We start from the raw sequence: 20,614 nt of genomic DNA on the forward strand, positions 1-20,614 counted from the left end.
GTATTTAGATGTTAGTGCCACAAATAATTCTGTGTGGGCAAAAATCTAGACCTGCAGAATTTCTTGCATTTGTTGTTAAATTAATGTTCGGGTAGAAGACTCACAAATCTTGAATAAAACCAGTATTTCAAACAGTTTAGAAATATTTACATCTTTCTGCTAAGCTGTTTAGCACTATGTCTTTCTCCCATAATTAGTAACTACCAAAATTCTATTTTGTTATTAAATGAAAGACCTAAAAGGGAAGTCAAGAAAATACACTTTATAATTCTCTTCCCCATATTGATTTTTTTACTTTGTTGTAGGTTTTTTATCATCTGAAATGTATTACAAGTTTGTAATTTAAATATACTATTTGCTGTTGACTGTCAGAGTATAATAAAGAAATAAATAATGACATATTTTGAAATTTAAATAGAAGCTAATGCCCAGACTCACCATAATTTGGGAATCCAGTTTAAAGATAAAATCTTAAAAGTTTTATTTTCTAATTTTAACATGACAAACACATTCTCATACAACAATTAACTAGTTATGTAATTTCCACAGCTGCCAAGATCTTCTCTGAAATTAGCAGGCCTTATGAGCTTGACATGGAAGCTCTATCCCAGTTATTAGAGCTTCCCTTCCCTGGGCCATTATTTTTTCCCTTCAGAAAGCACTCCCATCTGTTTTCACTCAAAACCAAAAACTTTACAATTTTATGAGAAAGGAAAACTTTGCCTTGTTTTAAATCAAGTTTTGTTTCAAAGTGATTTTCCAAGAGTTTCTGGTCTTGCAGCACTCACGGGGCAGCTGATTTGCATCTCATGCACAAACACGGCTCCCATGGCAAGTCAGGCAGCTCGGACACTCCAAGAGTGGAACAGGCTGAACATTTCTTGTTTTCAGCAGCTCATCCAATTAAGCACTATACTGTACTTTTCTATTAACTTTAAAAAAAAATCCCCCCCAAAAAACCAAACAAAACTAAAAAACAAGAAACCAGAAAAAGGCAATTACCAGTACACAATTACCAAAAAAAATCTTGACCAGGAAGAGTACTTATTTTGGCATAATAATTACAATCCTGCTCCTAAACATTTTTGTAAGTTGAAATATTTTTAAATCAAAGATATTTCAGTCTATCAAAGAGCTTCAGACTCTTTGAAAAGCATGTTTTAAATATATCAATCATTATATGCCTCTTCTCAACTTTGATATTCATAGTCATATTTTAGGAGGAAATTAGCACCATAAATATAGTACTTTGCTACCTGCAACATGTATGGAGTAATTTCAATTAATTGTGATGTAATTTTTCTATCCCTTCTTGAAATGAGTGTCACAGTGATGACAATAGCCTTTTTTTCCCCCTAAAGTATCATAATGTTCAGCTCTCCATCATTATTCAGAAGTTTTTCAGAACTGTTTTTAAACACATCTCTGTTAGAAGTTTCATTGTTCAGTATTTTTTCCCACAGTTTTCTTAATGAAGGAATTCTTATTTATTACATCCAAGCACATTTTTTCCAACATACATTTTTAGAAACCACCCTGAACTCTCAGAGCGAGCAGCAAAGATGAATTAACTTCTCAATCTCTTAAAAAGCACAGAACATACCATGCTGGGAACTAATTCTAGTAGACCCATGCTGCCTGAAAATTTACTACTAACTACTGTATTTTGAAATGCATTATTTGCCCAGTTACAAACCATTTCATATGCTAAACTGACGCACCATGCAACGTTTTATTTTAAAAATCAAAGAGAAAATACAGCACAGAATTAGATTCACAGGTAAGGACCAAACAAGAATCTTAGCAAGCACATTGACTTTTTAGCTCTAGAACCCCTGCACCTGCAAATCAAATAAATATGTTTGACTAAACTGTATCTTCTAGAAAATACATTTTCAAAACTGAGATTTGTTCAACTATTACTTTCTCTCACTTGAGAATGTTTTACTTCTTTGTTAGGTTAAGGATCATTGTACCAGTTTTCAGTTCCTCATACGATATCCATGTCTGATAAACTCACTCCTTAGCTATTCTCCAATAATGTGCTTTTTCCAGTCATTGAACCCTTCTTGTAGCTCTTTTCTTTACACAGAGCAAACTGCAGAACCATACACAGTATTCAAAGACCAGACACACTCTGAATGCAGAGCTGCCTTTCTCATTAGCTTGCTGTTAATGCATTAAAACATTTTTTAAACACAGCTCAACACTGCAAACTCAGACACAACTGATTAATCACCTTTATCCTTTTTCTCTACAGCCCTTCTTTCCCCAGAAGGCCATCCTTATCCTGCAAGTATACATCCATCTTTCTAAGATAATCTTCTACTTTAGCTCTACCAACATAGCTCTTAGTTTGTTCTGCTGACCAAAAGATTCATTTTACCCTGCCCTCATAACCAGACCTTTTCAAAAATTTCAGCTTTTTCCAACAGATTTTACAGACTATTCTGAATTGGAAGGGACTCACAGAGATTGCTAAGTCCGACCCTTTGGTGGCTTGAGGATCACAGCTGTGACCTTGGTGTTAAGAGCACCATGCTCTGACCAACTGAGCATAAGGGGAAATAACAAAATGAAGTAAAATTATTGATTTAATACTTCTATGAACAAAATAAAATTGAGATTACCTATTAATTACAGTTAATGGAAGGATTTGCTGACTTCCTAGCATTACAAGTCTTTATTTAAAATGTCATGCTGTATCAATTGAAATGTAGACACTTACTATGCCACTTCTCTTAAAAAATTAGGAAATAAAATCAAACCAGTCCAGTAAGTTATTTTCCATAACTCTCAATTTCCACCACTAGTCATTACACCTCTGTAGGTCTTAAAATCTTCCTTTCTTCTGCCAGATACAGCCTAATTCCATAACATTAACTACTTGTCAGTCTCTCTTATAACTCCATGAGTTTTAAAGACTCACTGAAATTTAACACTGACAGTCTAAAAGCATGGCAGTACGAGGTATTCATCATCAGGAAATGTCAATACTTCTGGCTCTAGCTGCTGATAACAACTGTTTTACTTAAAAACTTTGATGCATTTCATGATAATCTTCATTTTCATAAACTACTTCCTCATGTGATTTCCCCCCTGTTACCTGATGAACACCTCCATGTTTTCTACACCAACAATCATCAATCTTAACATTTTCATCTTGTACACCATTCACCAATCTCAACACCACTTCTGTTCAGCCTCAAACATGAGGAATTAAATTCTCCATGCATTGATTTTGCCTTGTATGCCTTCTATACCATTTGCTTAGTCCTCAAATGCCATTAGTATCTATTAGTATCAATTAGTATCAATTTCTTCTTTATAATTTATCTCCTCTGAATACAAACTGGCTTTTTTAACACAGCAAGACTTCTGCTTTATGTGCTATTAAGTTTATCTGTACTTTGCAGATAAACATAATAGCACAAACTGTTTTAGAATAATTTTTCCTAAAATCTTTCTCCCAAGAGAAAGCCAAACTTTAAACACAGCATCCTGAAGATTCAACAAAAGAACAAAAGTACTGAGGGACTTTGCATCCAAATGAGAATAATTTCAGATTACTCTTTTACTTTGAAACTCAGAGTTCCCTTATGTCATCAGTGCAACAATGAGCTTAGCAGGACCATGACCTAGCACAGCATAACCTGTGTAACACTGACAAAGGTTTCAGCACTGCTTGCATCAGATGGGAAAGGAGAAAAAATACACATGGAACTGATCTGCAGCATTTGAAACTTGACTGCACAAGATAAGATCAACTCAGAATTTGAAATAGTGCTTTAATAAAACACAATACTGGGTTTGGATGAGTCTTTTATTCCAAGAAGCAGTGTTACCAACCAGAGCATACTGAAGACTGGCTAAGGGCAGAATATATATGGCGCACAGATAAAAATGTAGAAAGGCAAATTCTAATTTCACCTCAACCAGGACAAAGGAATTCCAGAAGATGGACACATAAGAGTGCTGAAACAATGGGCTAACCATTTCGAGGCCCACTTGGTAATTTAATCTTTTCCAGTCTTCTTAAAGAAAAAAAAAATATAAGATTTTTTTGGGGGGTTTACAGTACACATAACCGCATAAAATCAATTTTACAAAAATTAAAATATTGAAGCAAATAATCCCATGAAGTCCTTAGCTACTGAAGTTGATACTATACAATTTGTTGTACATTTGAAATCAAGAGCAGAACCAAGAAAGACAGAGAAGTGCCTGAAGCACTGTAAGAATTCCAGCAGCATCCACGCTGAATTTGGAAGAGAACTGCACAAGAACTTTACTTACCATGGAACAGAAATTTCAGATAACTTCTGATAACTTGATTCTTTCCATTTTACATTGCTACATTATTCCAAAGAAGTCAGAAGGTACTGTACATCACACAAAATGTTCTTTTTCCTGTTGCTGAGAGACACAAGCTCTCAATGCTTTACAATACTAGACTAGAAATCTTTAAATATTATTCCCTAAAAGAATGGTGAGAATAAACTTAATCCTGAGAATACAGCTTGGGCAGCTTTGACTCGGAAAGTTAGATAGCTCTGTAAAATAGTTGAGTTTAGATTAAATAAATACACACTTTCCCCTATTAAAAGATTCAGATCCTGAAATCACTCAAAGACCAACCCTATTTGGGGCGAACCATTATCAGCTTTATAAACTCCTCCAATAACTTAGGCCTTTTTACACAATAAACTTAAAATGCTTGTGAATTCTCAAAAAAAGAGAAGTATGGTTTGTAAATGAGCTGGTATCTAAAGAACTTTGGTTGGGTTTTTTTAAAGAGAGTACTAGTAAAATGTTAATTTATTGCAAAAATTCCCTATCACCCTACCAATTTAAATTTTATTTCATTTTTTAACAGTTTTTTTATCCTTTGAATACAGTGTTAAAGTAATGCATAAAATGCTTCCTGTCACGTTATAAATATATTTCAGAAAAAATAACAGAGAGCATAAAGATTGAACATTCAAGTTTAACCTTGAACACATCAGATCTGTTGCATGGCAAACACAACCTGAGTGTATGTGCTGTAACAACTTCTAATAGCATGTCCTTATACTATACCAACATTCATGGTACATTCCTGTTATTAAGCAGGAAAAGAGAAGCCCTTTGGACTGGATAACTTTGAAAATGACAAATACTTCTACAAAATTAGCTGAATATACTCACTCTGAATAAAACATTTTAGGAAGACACCTAATTACGTATAAATAGCACATGATGAATCTGTGTTACCTTTTAAAATAAGCTTCCCTTCACACTTCATCTCATTTGAACATTAATTATGAACACAATTATCATACATCTGTGAAGTCATATTTTTCACCATATTTATGGATCTCTACAAGTACTCTTCAGGAAACTGAAAGAGAATGATAGTTTTACACAGCTGCTGTTAGCAAGACTATTACAAAAAGAGGAGGAGATTCCTGCAGAAGTGCCTCAGCAGCTTTGTTCACTATGGTCTAGCTCATTCCTGATTCGGCTTGTTTGAGGTATCAAGGTAATTCCAAGTAAGAGGCAATAAAAAGTTTTTGACTTGAGTACTCTGTGTTTTCACTCACTACATTTAGATTCACAAAATCTTATCTGGGAGCTTGGATCAAAGAAATGAGATTCACTTGTCGGATCTTGTTACTCAACAAAGTAGTGGGCACATTGAAAAGAGAAACATTAGAATATTACTCCTGAGAAAATACATGTTTCTGATAATACTGGTAATACTCAAATGTCCTTTTTCACTGCAACATAAAAAATTGTGATCAATTGGGTTATTTTGGGTCACTAAACCAAATAATGCTTATGATGAAGCAAGGAGAGCAGCACTACAACCATAAGAAAAACAGGAGATGAGGGAGAAGAGTACATTACAAAAATAAGCTGTGATTCAAGCAGAAGTTTCTGGACAAATTTAGAGCTCATGCTCAAAGATATCCCGTTTGTTTTTGTATCTCTGGGTTTTTCTGGTTTTGTTAGGGTGATTTTGTTTATGAATTTTGTTTGTTCATTTATTCATATCCATGTTCTTTGGCATCCTCAGAAAATATCACTGTTTTAGAGGTCTAATGCTGGCCACCAAGAATCTAAGTATACTTAACAGAAGTAAAACCATAGGTTGAATATCACAATAAAAGTAATAAACCAGACAAGGTATTTCCATCCATGTATTTGTTTACCAAGAGTTTAACATTATCACTGGCATCTTCTAGACAGAAGAGTGAGAAGTAATGAAGAGGCCAAAGGAAGCAAGAATGGACCAGGGAAAGGCCTGTTCCAGGGAGCTGACGAGAGCAGAATGTTCTACAATAAATATAAGAGGGAAACTATAAATATAAGTGGGTCACTCACTTCAAACCAAGACCTTGTACTTCTATCTCCTACCCCAACTACAGCAATATGTAATCCCCCTCCAAGAGATCATAAAGGAATAAGAAAGTTCATACTATAATAATCAGAACACTGATATGAATCTGTTAGATGCTGACTGTTCATAACAGGTAAGAGGTAAACACGTTCTTAAAACTGTATTTTAAACAGAAAGAAAGTAGTAAACTATGAAGTTTTGCCAAATGCCATTTCTCTCCACTGATTTTAATATAAGAAAAGTATATTTTAATATAGCTGCTACTGCTATTGCCTTTATTACACATAATAAAAATTATCATTTGTACCAAACTGCTTTAAAGCAATGTGGCTTTGACATCAAGTTTTTAAATACTTGCCTTGTTCTGAAAGAAATACAGGGTTTTTCTCCTTGAACTACGTGTATTTTAAAGATATCTCTTGCTTATAGAGTGAAAAGTATACAATACAAATAGCATAAAACCCTCCCCAGAAGCAAGTATTTAAGCTCCCTTTCTCTCTTCCCCCAAATCAGAAAAATGAAGAAAAAGAAAATTTAAGAAAAAAAAAATTTAAAAAAAAATGGACAAAATTTTGAAGTTTCAGAAGTGAGGTAATTTGTTCTTTTTTACATCACAAAAGCTTTGAAAGAAACTTCAGAGCAACAAAGACTTTGGTAGATAAGAGTATCCTGCCAGGCCATTCCACACACAGGTTTACTGGAAACAGAAAGCCTCTCACAGCCCCAGATGTGCATAACATTTAGAACAGAGGAAGAACAAACCAGCCAATTTCAATTGCTAAATAGCACACAAGAATATGAAAATGTCATCCAGCTGCACAGGAGTCCAGACTCAGAATATAATTTTACATGTTTAAACTGGTCATTCTCCATGTAGACATTTTGATTTTCAGTTAAGCTGAATTGAAAAAAGGGAACTGAGGGACACATTCAGCAAAGCTGACATACCTGAGTACCAATTTTGTTTTCTCTGTGTAAATGAACACACAGACAATCAAGTCAATACTAACTATCACTTTTTTTTTAGCTAAACCTGTCACACATAATTTTCAAAGAACCTATTTACATGCAACTTTTCCCCCTACAGCGTCAAAACCTGCATTTATACAGCCTCTAGGTCAATACACAGGTTCACCTACTACAGCCACCTACAGCACAGTGGCACCTATACATGGAAAAAAACTTACTTTTCCAACAGTCCTTTTTCCCCCAGTGTGACTTTCATGATACTTTAAATGATACTATGTTCCTGAAAAGCATACTCAGAATTATAGCTAAAATAATAAAAACATATTTTGAGGTAAAAAACCAAATCCAATAGATGCCTACCTGAACCCACTGGAGATGAACCAACACTAAGACTTTGTAAACTTCCATTCCTGAGCAAAGTTGGAGATTTTTGAAGACCAGAGCTTGTCACACTTCCTGCAGCAGATGCCACAGATGAAGTTGGGGAAGCAGAAGAAACTGAAAGATGGGAAAGACTTTCTTGACTTTTATTTCCTTTAGGTCTACCAGGCCCATGTTTACTTTGCTTATTTCCTTTCCGTTTCTTCTCTGTTACAGTTTCTTCTTCTAGTCCAGAAGTTTGAGCTCGTTTGTATGCTGTAGGAGTAAGGCTTGAATTACTTATGTCTCCAGGTGAGCTGTCAAAGTTTTTCGATTGGGGAACAGCTGCTGCCGATGTAGGGAGACCAATTAAGGAAGTGAAACAATTGACTCCACCCTCTTGGCTCCCAGCCTCTCCTTTATGTACATCTTTGGTTGATGAAGCCTGTTGAGAATGTGTGAAACTGTCACTTCGCAGATCTGTGTCTGTAAAACTCAAAAAGTCTTGGGGAGACTGAACTGAACTTCCAGAAGATGACTTTATGCTCCCAGGAGTGCCCAAAAAGCTTCCTAAAAAGAGAAAGAAGCACAATTATGTTTTTCCCTGTAGCTGATGAAAACCGATGGGAAGCATTATGGTCTTAGAATAAAAAATTTTAATGTGAAAGACTATGAAAAGCTTTACCAAGAGCTAAAGAATTCTTTAAATAACTCATTGGATTGGTTCTCCTGCTGATCTTCACTTTGCTGGCTATGAGTCTCAGATTGCTGTCTGAGATTCAAATTTGCATCTGGGGCACAAACAGGTGAAAATGAATAAAAGAAGAATAACAATTTTGTTGCTTAGGCACCTTTAACATCCATCACGTTTGGAAGCCATAACAAACACTTGGTGCAAACTGGAGCAGTGTTTTTGAACATGCAGCTATATAGAAAGAAAGCTGATAGAAATGTGCTATGATCACATACACACTATGCCCACAATCTTCCTCACCATTCTGCCTAAAATCAAGAGTCTGACAGAGGTCAAGGGAACAACAACAATTGGGCTTAATTCTCCCCAGCTGAGGAGGAGTTCATAGAAGACACTTTTCAAAAGTGTAAGAGAGAAAGTGAAAAACAGTGTATGAAATTGGCATTTTGAGACTTCTTTAGCACTGTCACAGAACCATAAAGATCTTTTGTGTAACAGAATTACACTCCTTCTTCAGTACTTGGAATGCAGTCATTTCATCACTGTATTACTGTATTCAAGGCAGAAAATGAAGCACTCTTGGGAAATACAAACATCTACATGCACTAAAATTCATTGATTTTATACAGGTGGGTGTCTGTGGGTACTGTTTCACAGAATTCAGACTGAAGACAAACATCAAGAAAATATTCCTAACTATGACATTAGGCATAATAATCCCATGTCCTGTAAAAACTAGTGTTTTATCATTAGTACTCCACTCAACATTGTTAAGAATTCCACTTACAAAAAAATTTATTTAAAATAAAATTACATATACAGTTAACTAAAAGAATTTAAATATCACTGTTTTGTATTTTAAATAAGTTATATCAACTTCCCTTAATGCAGCCCAGAAGAAAATGCATGCAAATAATTAAGATCTATTTTGCAATCTGCAGTAAGATTTTTCTTTAAATGAGGAATTACAGAAGGCAATTTTCAAAGTTTTGAGAATTTAAACAAAAAACCCTTCCTCTTCTTTCAAGCAAAAAAACCTGAAATATTGAAAGAGCTCTAGACAAATTTACAAGTGTTCACTGCATAAATAAACTCAAAAGGAAAATCACCATCACAAAGCATAAACAACAGTCAACTACTAGACACCACCGTGAAAATTACTAAAAATTACTTTACAGAAGACCTAGTGTGTTGTGTTTCCAAATACCATGTTTTATTAAGGAATTTGAAAAGAAACTTTTAATTTTTTTGATAATTTTTCAACTCTGATAAAGATGCCATAATAAAATTTGCTTTTAAGAAGTGTTCATAGTGCATGTAGTAGGTTTTAGCAAGCTCAAAAAGTAACAGATTTTGTACTACCTAAAGTAAATAAACCTTGCATACTTTTAAATATACTCGACTTCTGTTCATATATTTCAATGACAAAACAATTAAGTAGAAAGGTCTTTGACACTGAAGGAAATTGTATACTTTCAATATCTGCATCTTGAAAAATTACTGAGGGGCCAATGCATCTTATGCATTAGGTAGTCCAGTTCTGTTCTTTAGCCATTGCACTGACTAAAAAACATCAGTATTACTCTCTCAAAGAGCTAAGACCTCTAGACTCAAATTCATATTAAAGTTTACCCCAGACTAACTTTCTGGCACATAAAGACACTTCTGTTTGCAGCTAAAGAGACAACCTCAACAGTCTGAACAAAAGCATCAGTTCTGCCTTTTTAAAATGTACTACCTTCTTTTTCACGCTATAGCAACAAACATTTTTACCCTGAAAATGTTAGGTTTTAAGTGAAATAACCTTCTCAGTATTGAGGATAAAACATTAATTACTTTTCAAGTTCTGCATACAAAACATTTCTAATTCACGTCAAAGCAGAAGTTGTGTTACACTTAACAACCAGTACCTTGCTGAAAAGGGCTAGCTGCAGCCACAGTTGTTCCTGGATTTCTTCCAGCACCAGGCTTTCTTCCCCTCTGACCTGAGCTGTGACCTGCAGATTTCTTCCCTTTGCTCTCTGACCCTCTAGCCTCTGAAGAATCTTTTCCACTTGAAACATGTGTAGGAACTTCCTGGAAATTTGCATTTGTAAATCGAGCTGAGGTATCTTCCAACCGCTTCAAGGAGCCTGACATGGAGTTGTTGCTAGTGCTTGTGTATGTCTGGCATTTTAAAAGAGAGAAGAAATTAAAGAAACAAGTCACACAAAAAACTCTCACAACTGTTTAAAGGACCTCATTCTTTCAAACAAACACAGAACTGTTCAAATACTAATGTAACTAGAAACAGCAGAAACTACAGCAGCTGAACTCTGAAGATTCTCAGCAAACAACTCAAGTACATAAAACATCATTTTGTGTAAAAAAATGCACAATGGCTTTGGTTGAAATTTTTACTTCACTGAGGTAAATGGAAAAATCTCCTGGGTATGGTCTTTATAGTCTATTTAAATAAGATATTATTTTATGCTTAAAATTAAAAATTAGAAAATAAACCTTTAATGCTTTTCTGAACATACAACTTTATGCCTTTTTTGTTAAACTGGAATTGTTGCATCAGCAGTGAAACTGTTCAAGGCGTCAAAACCAAGAACTTGGAATTTTATGACTTTATAGCCTCAACACCAAACCAAAATCAGCTCCCTGGCATGTGAACCATCCCCCATCCATCCCATTCCTTTAGGATCACCAAGTAAGGAAGACACGAGACAGCTGACCGAGACACACTTACTTCAAACCTTCAAACACACTTACTCTGACAGCTACAAAAACACTCTTGAGCTCCCAATGCAAATTTCTTCCTCAACCCCTATCCACCCCCAAGATTTCCAGCCCTTTTCCTACACTCATACACTCTCCATAGGGCTTTCAAAAATTTCATCTTTAGGTCCATTATTTGTCTGTTAAATTTTACCAGAATTGTTCCTACTGGTGAACAATAATGAAAAGAGGTTTCACAGAAAGAAATTAGGTGGGAAGGGAAACTGTATGCACAATATTAGGAAACCATACAAGGGAATATTATTGTTCTCATGAGTGAAAAAAATGTGGAGTTGTGGTAACAGAATTTTAATAATGTAAGAAAGAACATGAAAGCAAAATCAGAAAAAAGAAAAAAAATCTACTCTTATTTATACTTAAGATACCTAGTAAAACAGCTTTTTTAAAAATACATAGATCAAACCAAGAAATTACTCATCTGTTCAAAAAGAGCTTGTCTGTTTTTCAGTTCTTTACAGAATAGAATTTAAAACAGTACCTAGTTATCTCCATTAAAGACCACACAAACACATGCCTCTTAAAATTGAGCATACACACACATTTTCCCTGCCCCAAGTGGGATGCTTGCTGAATTTAGGCCTACAACAGAAGGTTTCTTCATCTTTACAGAAAGCTTTGTATAGCAGCTGTACAAAGTTTTCCATATTTTACTAAAATAGCTAAGCCATTTACATAAACCTTACTTTTCAGTTGCAAATGACAGAAGACAACTAAATATACAAGCTTTGAGGAAAGCAAATACTTCAATCTATTTGCATACCAGGCCAGAAAATGACAAGTAGGCATTAATTTGCAAACACTGTGCTGTGATTTGGTTTGACTGCAAGTCTGAAGCCCACTCCTGGCAGATTTTGAAGAATATGCATGCACAACACAGTTCTGCTTTGGAAAATTTTGCTCCCACAGCTATTTGCGTTTCAGAAGGTGCTGTAAGGTGTACTGAAATCTACACGCTTACTCAGAGAATCGTAACACAAACATGATGAAATATACCCTAAGCACAGAGAGCTACTGTCATTTTTACATTCTCCATCCATCACTGTGCACCCTGAAGAGCAACACCATCCATCTGCAGCAAGTCTTAAAACTTCTGGGGATTTATGGTAAACATGCAGTAATCAGTCTTGGTACACACAGTACGTGCCAAGGTTTGAGTGGCCTTTAGCCCTGTGCAGATCAGTACAGGGCTGTACCCCTGCACAGACAGGGGAAGGACCACAGCAGGTAATTCTCCACAAAAATGCCAGATGGTAAGAGCAGAGTCTGAGCAAAAACCAACCAACCCAAAAAAACCCCAAAACCAACTGGGTTTGCATGGCCAGGTTTTGGTAGAGTTGGGGGGCTATGGGGGAGGCTTGTCTGAGAAGCTGCTCCTTGTCCAGGAGAGCCAGTTCCAGCTGGCTTCAGGACTGACCCAAAGCTGGCCAGGGCTGAGCCCATCAGAAATAGTGGGAACACCTCTGTGACAAAATACTGAAGAAGGAAAACCCCAAAAGGGTTATTGGGCAGATGTAACTGCAGCCAGAGAAGGACCAAGAACACGTGAGAGAATCAACTCTGCTGACACCAAGGTCAGTGAAGAAAGAGAAGGAGGAGGTGCTCCAGGCACGAGAGCTGAGATTCCCCTGAATCCCATGGTGAGGCAGCTGTGCCCCTGTAGCCCATGGGGATGCAGAGATGGACCTGCAGCCCTGGAAGAAACCCACACCAGAACAAGTAGATGCCTGAGAGGAGGCTGTGACCCCACGGAACAGGCTCCTGGCAGGACCTGGAGACCCATGGAGAAAGGAGCCCATGATGGAGCAGGTTTCCTCACATGACTTGTGACCCTGTGGAGGATCCACACTGGAGGCAGGCTGTGCTTGAGGACTGCACCTGTGGAGAAGTGATCCACGCTGCAGCAGCCAATGGAGAAGTGCAGCCCATGGGACGGGCTCAGGATGGGGGGGTTTGTGAAGGACTGTCTCCCACGGGAGGGATGCTGGAGCTGGGGGAGGACTCTTCTCCTTAAGCAGCTGCAGGAGCAGCCAGTGACAAACTGACCACAACCATCACTCCCCATCTCCCCACACTGCTGGAGGGAGCCAAAGCCCAAAACATGAGACAGAAATTTTTTTACCAGGAGTAAATATGGGGCTGAAGGGTCCTCCCAACTAAGGCGGCAGGCAGAAGAAGAGGCAGTAAAGAATTCAAATTCCTAAGTCACTGTAGCTCTTCTTCACACATTCTATATCTATGTCCCAAAAGTGAAAAAATGTAGTGCTAATACATTGATCAAAGAGTAGTCAGGCACTTCTTATTTCAAACTTTTTCAAACTTAACTGATTCAGACTGAACAACATTTGCTATGACATTACAGGGATGCACAAAAGTGCCTCTCAAAATAGCAGAGGCTGGAATCTCAGTAAAATTTCTTGGAATTAAATTCTGCAGAACCAACAGGCAATTCAACCTCACTAACAGAAGGTAAATTCAGTTTATCGTGCAGTCTTTCATGATTTTATCTAAAGAAACCACTCATCCAGATAAAAACATGCTTTAAGACATCACCTGCACAAATGGTCATTACCACTGGATTTAAAAGGTTTAACATCTTTAAAAAGGAAAAACAAATTTCAGTTTCCTCCACAGGAACTTTATGGTAGCAGAAGTGATTATATACCACAATAAAGTCATGCATTCAATACAAAGGAAGACTGCTGTGAAATGGAGATCAGGTTCAAAACAATTCTAGCAATTCCAGTTAAAAGGACACATAAAAGGAATACATTAATGCAATATTCTGAACCAAATATTCATCTTAGAAAAAAATAAAGCTTGTTTCATTACTAAAATTTCAATGTTTTGAGGAACACATTACAAGTTTATAATCTAGAAAAGCAAATTCCTGTAAATGGTATTAAAAGGACTTAGGAAAAAAATTAACTGAAGGAAGTAGCCACAGTAAAAAAAAAAAAAAAAAAAAATCACTTCTATACATCCAGTAGATACTTTTTAAAAATACATGATTGCACTTAGGAACCTCCGAACACCAATTTTCCAATAAAAACACCTATAAAAAGCTGAACACCAATTTTCCTGATGATTTGAACCACTATAAAAAACATCAATAAATGAAGCAAACAGTTTAGGTAAAGAAAATCCACATGCAAAAGATTAAACTAAAAAACAAAACGGGCATGACTATATTCAAATTCCAGAATTAATTGTTTTCATTTAATGAAGTTATAATTAAAGTTCTAGAATTAGAGATTTTCTGTTCACTTTAGTGTTTGCCCTAGCTCATCCCTGTGACTATCCATAGCAGTAAACCTTGTAATTAGGGAAAAGATAGGGAGGACAAAGCAATTAGAAATATGCTTAGCAGAAAAACAGGATCCAACTGTGTCTCTGGCATTAAAAGCAAATTCCCATAGGCAGGATGCAAAAGATAATCAATATTTCCATATATTTTTTTAACTTTTACAGAAATATACAATAATATCACTTTTTGTAAAAACTTATGATCATTAGATAATCAAAGTACAAGAGGGATATAATTCAAGAAATGTAAGATCATACACAGTATAAAAACTAAACAAAGGTTGTAAAATTTAAAGAAGTTTCCATACAAGTTCACACAAAGCCTCTCTTACAGGTTATGAATTTTAGAAGTTGCCTCAGACTAAAAAGGAATATGTTTAGGGCAAATTAATAAATGAAATAACCAATCATGTGGACCAGTCAATACTACAACCTAATTTCAACAGAAACTGTCACACTCGCTGATTGCAATCTCTAATTGCTCTTAAATCAAACCAGCAAAGTGGTAAATTGATTCTACCTTTTCTTCTGGTTTTTTTGGGTTTTTTTTTAACAGAGAGTTATTGAGAGTTTCAGAAGACCACTGACTTGACTACTAAGTCTCACTGGACACAAGAGCATCAAAGAGAATACAACAGAACAAGAAACAAGACTCTCAACAGAAGTGTGAGCTCCTAATAATGGCATGTTAGCAGTTATGAATTCTCAAGTTAATAATCTTACTATGGAGAATAAAGAAATATGCAAAAAAATCTAACTTTCTTTGAGATTATTCTTGAAACTGATACCACTAGTTGAGAGAATACTTCTGGAGACCAGAGAAAGTATTGGTATTTCAATTGTTCAGAGAAATTGGTATTTCAATCGTTTCAGCCTGTCCTGATGAGGTCTTGGTGTACCATATGCAAACACACATTTGTTGAATGCAACACCTCAGCAGCCAAAGCACACACAGTTAACACAAGCCTCAGCACCTTACAGGATGATCTGTGCATATTAAGCTCAGTTCAACTCAAACCACGATTCCCTGACTCTGATGTCAAACATCTCCACATGAATGGGACATGCTCTTTCCAAGTCTGAAATCAGAAACCCCATTTCTCAACAGCACTGCCCACTCTGTAACACCAACATTAGTGTCATTTTATTGGTGCATAGCAGGAGTGATTCTTGCTGAGTACAATGAGAACTGTCATTATTTAACCCTGGATGTTCCTGCTGGAATTAGGTATTTTCTAACACATCAACAGAAAGGGAAGGTCAGAGAACATAACAGAACAACCTGCTAATAAGGCAAATTATAAGTGTATGAAGTGTGAGCTGTAATTTCAGAACTACAAGTTTTAAATGCTTACAGGTTCAGTGTCAGCTCAGCTAACACAAGTGAATTTTGAAGGAAAGACTTTCTAAAACTTCTCAAGTTGTTAAATATACCTCAATTAAGGAAAATTTACTGGAGTATCACTGGCACCTGAATCAAAACTTAAGTACAAAACTCTAAGCCTTTCTCCATGTGAAAACCTTCAAGTATTCTAGGATTTTACATTACAGGAAAAAATACCAAGAGTGTTTGATAATTCTAGAATTTATACCATTATAAAGCTCCTGTATATATAGTGGAATGATTACATCATGAAATTTTGACATAAGTAACTGAAGTGGAAGAGAAAAAACACATTGACTTACTTTTTCTGTAGTTACAGTAAGAGATGGAACCAAAGATGGGGAGGACTCCGACTGCTTCTTATATTTTTGCTTGTGTTTATCTTTCTCTTTATATTTCTGTAAGTTGTAAAAGACAATAAAACCTAAATTCAGCTTCACCTTTAACATAATCCAATCTATACTGCATCAAGTGTTAACAAAACTGAAGAGATATGGCAATAATGTCCTGTGCTATTTGGAAAACACATTAATGCCCTGAATGTTTTATAATGTAATTTTATAAAGTTAATCAAGTATTTATATTTGTTTTCAAAGTGCATCAACTGAAGTTGTTCAATAATAACCAGGATTTATGAATGCCCCATTGTTAGCATAACCCATCTTTACAATAATCACTTAATCAACAAAAGAAACTGAACTAAAAACAGAGACATGGCTTCTGTTTCAAAGATATTCGTTCATTTTCCACCAAAGATTTCTATCTATCTGCATCTCTGCACCTGCACCGTATTTTTTGTTGGGATACTAATGTAAATTAATGCAAGGTTTTAGCTTTGGCTCCCCTACTGACATCTTCATGCATAAAAATGGGAAATCTGATTTAGATTTCATTTCCAAAAAAGGGACATACATTTTACAGACTAAATAAATATTTTCCATGGTAAACTGAATAAAATATCAAAGCTATACAAATCAAATGTGCTTCCTAAAAGAGCTGAGAAAGTAATCAGTTCTTTAATTTTTATTTCTTAAACATGAATGAAGCATTGGCAGTGTGAATAAAATTGTGCCAACTGAGAGAAAATAACTTCTTATCCCAGAGCCTTTATAGTATAACAGAAGCCTTTCATACTGGCAGAAATCAATTTTTGGAGGATTACAGAATCAGACATAAACTGTATTTGTTTGAATAGTTTAGACAAATACTTTACAAAAACAGTGAGTCTGACAAAACTAACAATTAAACTCAGAATACAGAAGTTCAGTATTTTTTCCAGTCTAATCATAAACAAGTCATTTTTTCTTAGCAATGTAATATGGTTTCCTTAGACAGTCAGTGTCAGAAGATGCAAAGAAACTGCAGCTGGGAAAGAAAGTTACTTAAAGCTAGTGGCACTCAAGTGTTTAATTTCTTTAATTATATATTTGTGGGATTTTTGTGAACTAACACAAAACTCTGCAGAACAGCACAATGCACAGCTATTTGTTCACACTGCTTCTACGGAGCTAGTAAAAAACATGCAACTATATGGATTGACACAAGGGGTTCAAAAATCCCACTGAGCAGCTTGATAAGATGTCTAAGTCTAAACAGCCATATGAAAACTCAGTAAGTGTTCTGAATCTTAAAAACTACCCATGCTGATCTTTCTCTATCAAAATGATTGTCCAAACTTTCAAAAGAACATCATTTGTTCAACAGCAACTGCCCAACCACTCTCACCAAGCACCAGGACAAGATGCAATTTGTGCATGCTCTATTCAGGTATGACCAAGTATCACCTTTCTATTTCTGTCACAATGGAAGAAATATCAGAAACTTATTTCATGGAATCAGCCTGAGAGAGTAAAAGAATGAATTTTTAAGTTCTCAAGTAAAGTAAAATTGGTTAACTGACAACCTAGATGCAAAGCTGAAAGTAAAACACTTTTATCTCAACCTTTATGAACTGTAAATATCAGGTGACTGACTTAGAGATCCACCTTGTTTCTAACCAGCCCAAATGCTTTTAACTACGCTAATTTTGCCAGGAATGAAATACAGTTTAACCAAAAAAGTTCATAAATCAAGTAAAAAAAACTATCAGCACCAAGATATTATGTAGAACAATACTTGCTAGATACGATACATGAAGTCCTTTTAATCCTTGTACACTTCGTAAAACCCAAAGACAAGTACACTTTAAAAAGCTGATGGGGATTTCAAGGTCTGGGGTTTTTCATATGGATAGAAATATGGAGTTTTTCCCCTTCATAACAAAGTGAGCAGGTGCCGTAATTACAATGGCAGACACCACAAGGTAGCTTTTAAATTTTTTAAACCTAATATATGCTTGTTGAAGGAGCTTTAGATCAGGGAGGCTGTGTTTGTTTTGTGTTTTTCTCAAGGAGAGACTGTCTGTCTCTTTTTGCACCTGGAAAACATATGAGAAAGGAAAAAAACTACTATGGAGAGGAAGGATTCAAATGCACTGCAGTCTTTTCAATAACATCTTAAATGTAACAATCCCCAAAAGCTACACACACAAACAGAAATGCAAGCAGAAATCAAGAAAAACAGAAGCATCTACACCAAGACTGCCAGGTTACCCATTGTTTCTGTTGATATAAAAGACTTTCACCAGTGCTAAGCTACCAAACTTACTACATCATCAGTGGATGTGTTTAGAAAAACTTGAGTAACAATTTCATTGAACCCCAGAGAAGCTTCAAGAAGGAAGCTATGGAATGGCTAACCAGTGCCTGAGTTTCTTTGGCTTTTATCATTCTACTAGGAAATTCAAGTCATCCTAAAGAATTTTTTATTTATAATTTTGGAGCCAAGGGGCAATGACTTTAATACACTTTAGGAGGAAACTTCACAACAATAATAGTAAACTATTAGAAAACTTGTAAATGAACATGTTTTACAATCTTTTCTGTTGACTTTTCTAGTGTTCTTTTACTTCCCATGGTAATTTCATCTAAAAGGCAAAGAACAATAAAATTTTGACCAAAGGAACACTTAGGAGGACTTCAAATTACATTTTGTAACACACTGAAAACAACAATATTCCCTACACGTAAGGAGGTGTCAGGAAGGACAAGGGACACAAGAAGAGCAGGAAGGCAGAGGACACAAACAGCTCAGTGTCTGGAAAGAATATAATTGATTTCTGTAAAGTGAAGCATCAGCAACCACATCAAATTCCTCCCCCAGATCCAAACCACCAAGCCAAAGTTTGCCAGGACAGCTTACCAAGGTTACAGCTTTCCACTGAAAGCCACTGCAGGGGTAACCCATTCAAAGGCCTTCTGCATCCAAATACCTCAATCTGCTGTCCTTAACTCTACATTTCCTCCTTCTTTTAGGTTTTACCTCCTCTCACAATTTTTTCCTTTTCTTTTATTATCTTTTTTCTTCCCAAGGAAAGTTGGGAAGCATTACTTCTGAATGTGAATTGACTTCAAATGCATACAACATCAAAGAACTGGAGAACAGTGCAGGAAAATCTCTGAAAGAAATGCTCAGCTTTTACACTGATAAGAATAAAAATTTCAACAAGCTGCTGAGACTGCTGAAGAGATGTAGCTCCTATAAAATGACTTCTTGCACTTGCACCCTCTTCTACCACAAAGATGCATAAAAAGTATAAGAAGAGTTCTGAAATATCCACTTTGGAATTCAGAAAAGGATTAACACAGGGACATGAATTCCCACAATATTTAACAAATATGACAACTTTCAATCAAGTCTGTCTCAAAGGCCACACAAACTAGCCATCTTCCCTACTGCCACAAAACCAACAAACTGTCAGCTCCCAACAGAGAACTCCGCATGCTTCACTTTTTTAAGATCTCTATTCAGTCACAGCTCTAAAAAAACTCCAAAAAAAGGTAGCAACAGCTCACCAAGATAAACATTCATCCATAAAACCACATGAGAGTTCTCCATTCTAAGGAAGGTAATGATATCAAATGTCTAATCTTTTACAAGCTTTACTGTAAGGAAAATAAAGGACAGAAATTACTCTTAACAAGGACTGAAAATAATATTGCCAGTGAGTGAAAGCTAAGGGAGCATTAAAGGCAGGCAGAACACACATGTCCCATTTATATACTTAGGAATGAGTTCAGATGTTCCAAACTCCTGTGCAAAGCTGATAAATGCAATCTGTACATTCTGTAAAACCAAGACTTAGCAGAAGACACAATCCAAGGAAGGTCATATCAAAAAATAAAGGGCCAACAACAAAACTGACAAAGGAAACTTTATCTTGGTTCACAAGACCAGATTCAGGCAGCTCCTGAAATCTTTCTTACTGTAAGAAAAATAAGGCATCATTGCCATGCCGCCCTTGGGGAAGCACCTGTAACAATGCTGGTCCTGAACAACTCGAAGAGCCTGGATTTATGGTGCAGCTAAACACCAATACAAAATGCCTCAAGTTCCTGCATCATGATTAATCAGAAAGCTTTATTTCTCACCAGGGATCTCATTTTTGGCTTTTGTGTCTTACCTTAAAAATTATGTAATCCCATCTTAACTCCAACAGCTACATGTTTCTAGATAACAAAACAAATATGGTGCAAAATTTCTGGAATTCTACAGCACATGCTGCGCATTGCTTTCTTGTAGAGCAGGGGGTAGGGGAATGAAGAAGGGGATGGAAATGCATTCTGATTGTTTCTGTTTCTCCCACAAAGATGCAATCTACAAAATTATTACATAATATGACTTCACAAATACACTTTGG

General features: G+C 35.9%; 1 protein-coding gene across 7 annotated transcripts in view; it reads right to left on the reverse strand.

Annotated features, from left to right (window-relative positions):
* The window catches only part of MLLT10 (MLLT10 histone lysine methyltransferase DOT1L cofactor), a 128,492-nt gene that overhangs the window by 52,459 nt on the left and 55,419 nt on the right, over nt 1-20,614 (reverse strand). For 6 of the 7 annotated variants that reach the window (XM_074535107.1, XM_074535112.1, XM_074535099.1 and 3 more), the window contains 3 exons: nt 16,179-16,274; nt 10,316-10,571; nt 7,712-8,281 (listed from right to left, as the gene is read on the reverse strand). In XM_074535107.1, the coding sequence (XP_074391208.1) occupies nt 7,712-8,281; nt 10,316-10,571; nt 16,179-16,274 (922 nt within the window). The remainder of the gene's footprint in view (nt 1-7,711; nt 8,282-10,315; nt 10,572-16,178; nt 16,275-20,614) is intronic. The other variant, XM_026795796.2, reaches the window with a different exon arrangement.

Source organism: Zonotrichia albicollis, chromosome 1, assembly GCF_047830755.1.
Source record: "Zonotrichia albicollis isolate bZonAlb1 chromosome 1, bZonAlb1.hap1, whole genome shotgun sequence".
Lineage (NCBI taxonomy): Eukaryota > Metazoa > Chordata > Aves > Passeriformes > Passerellidae > Zonotrichia > Zonotrichia albicollis.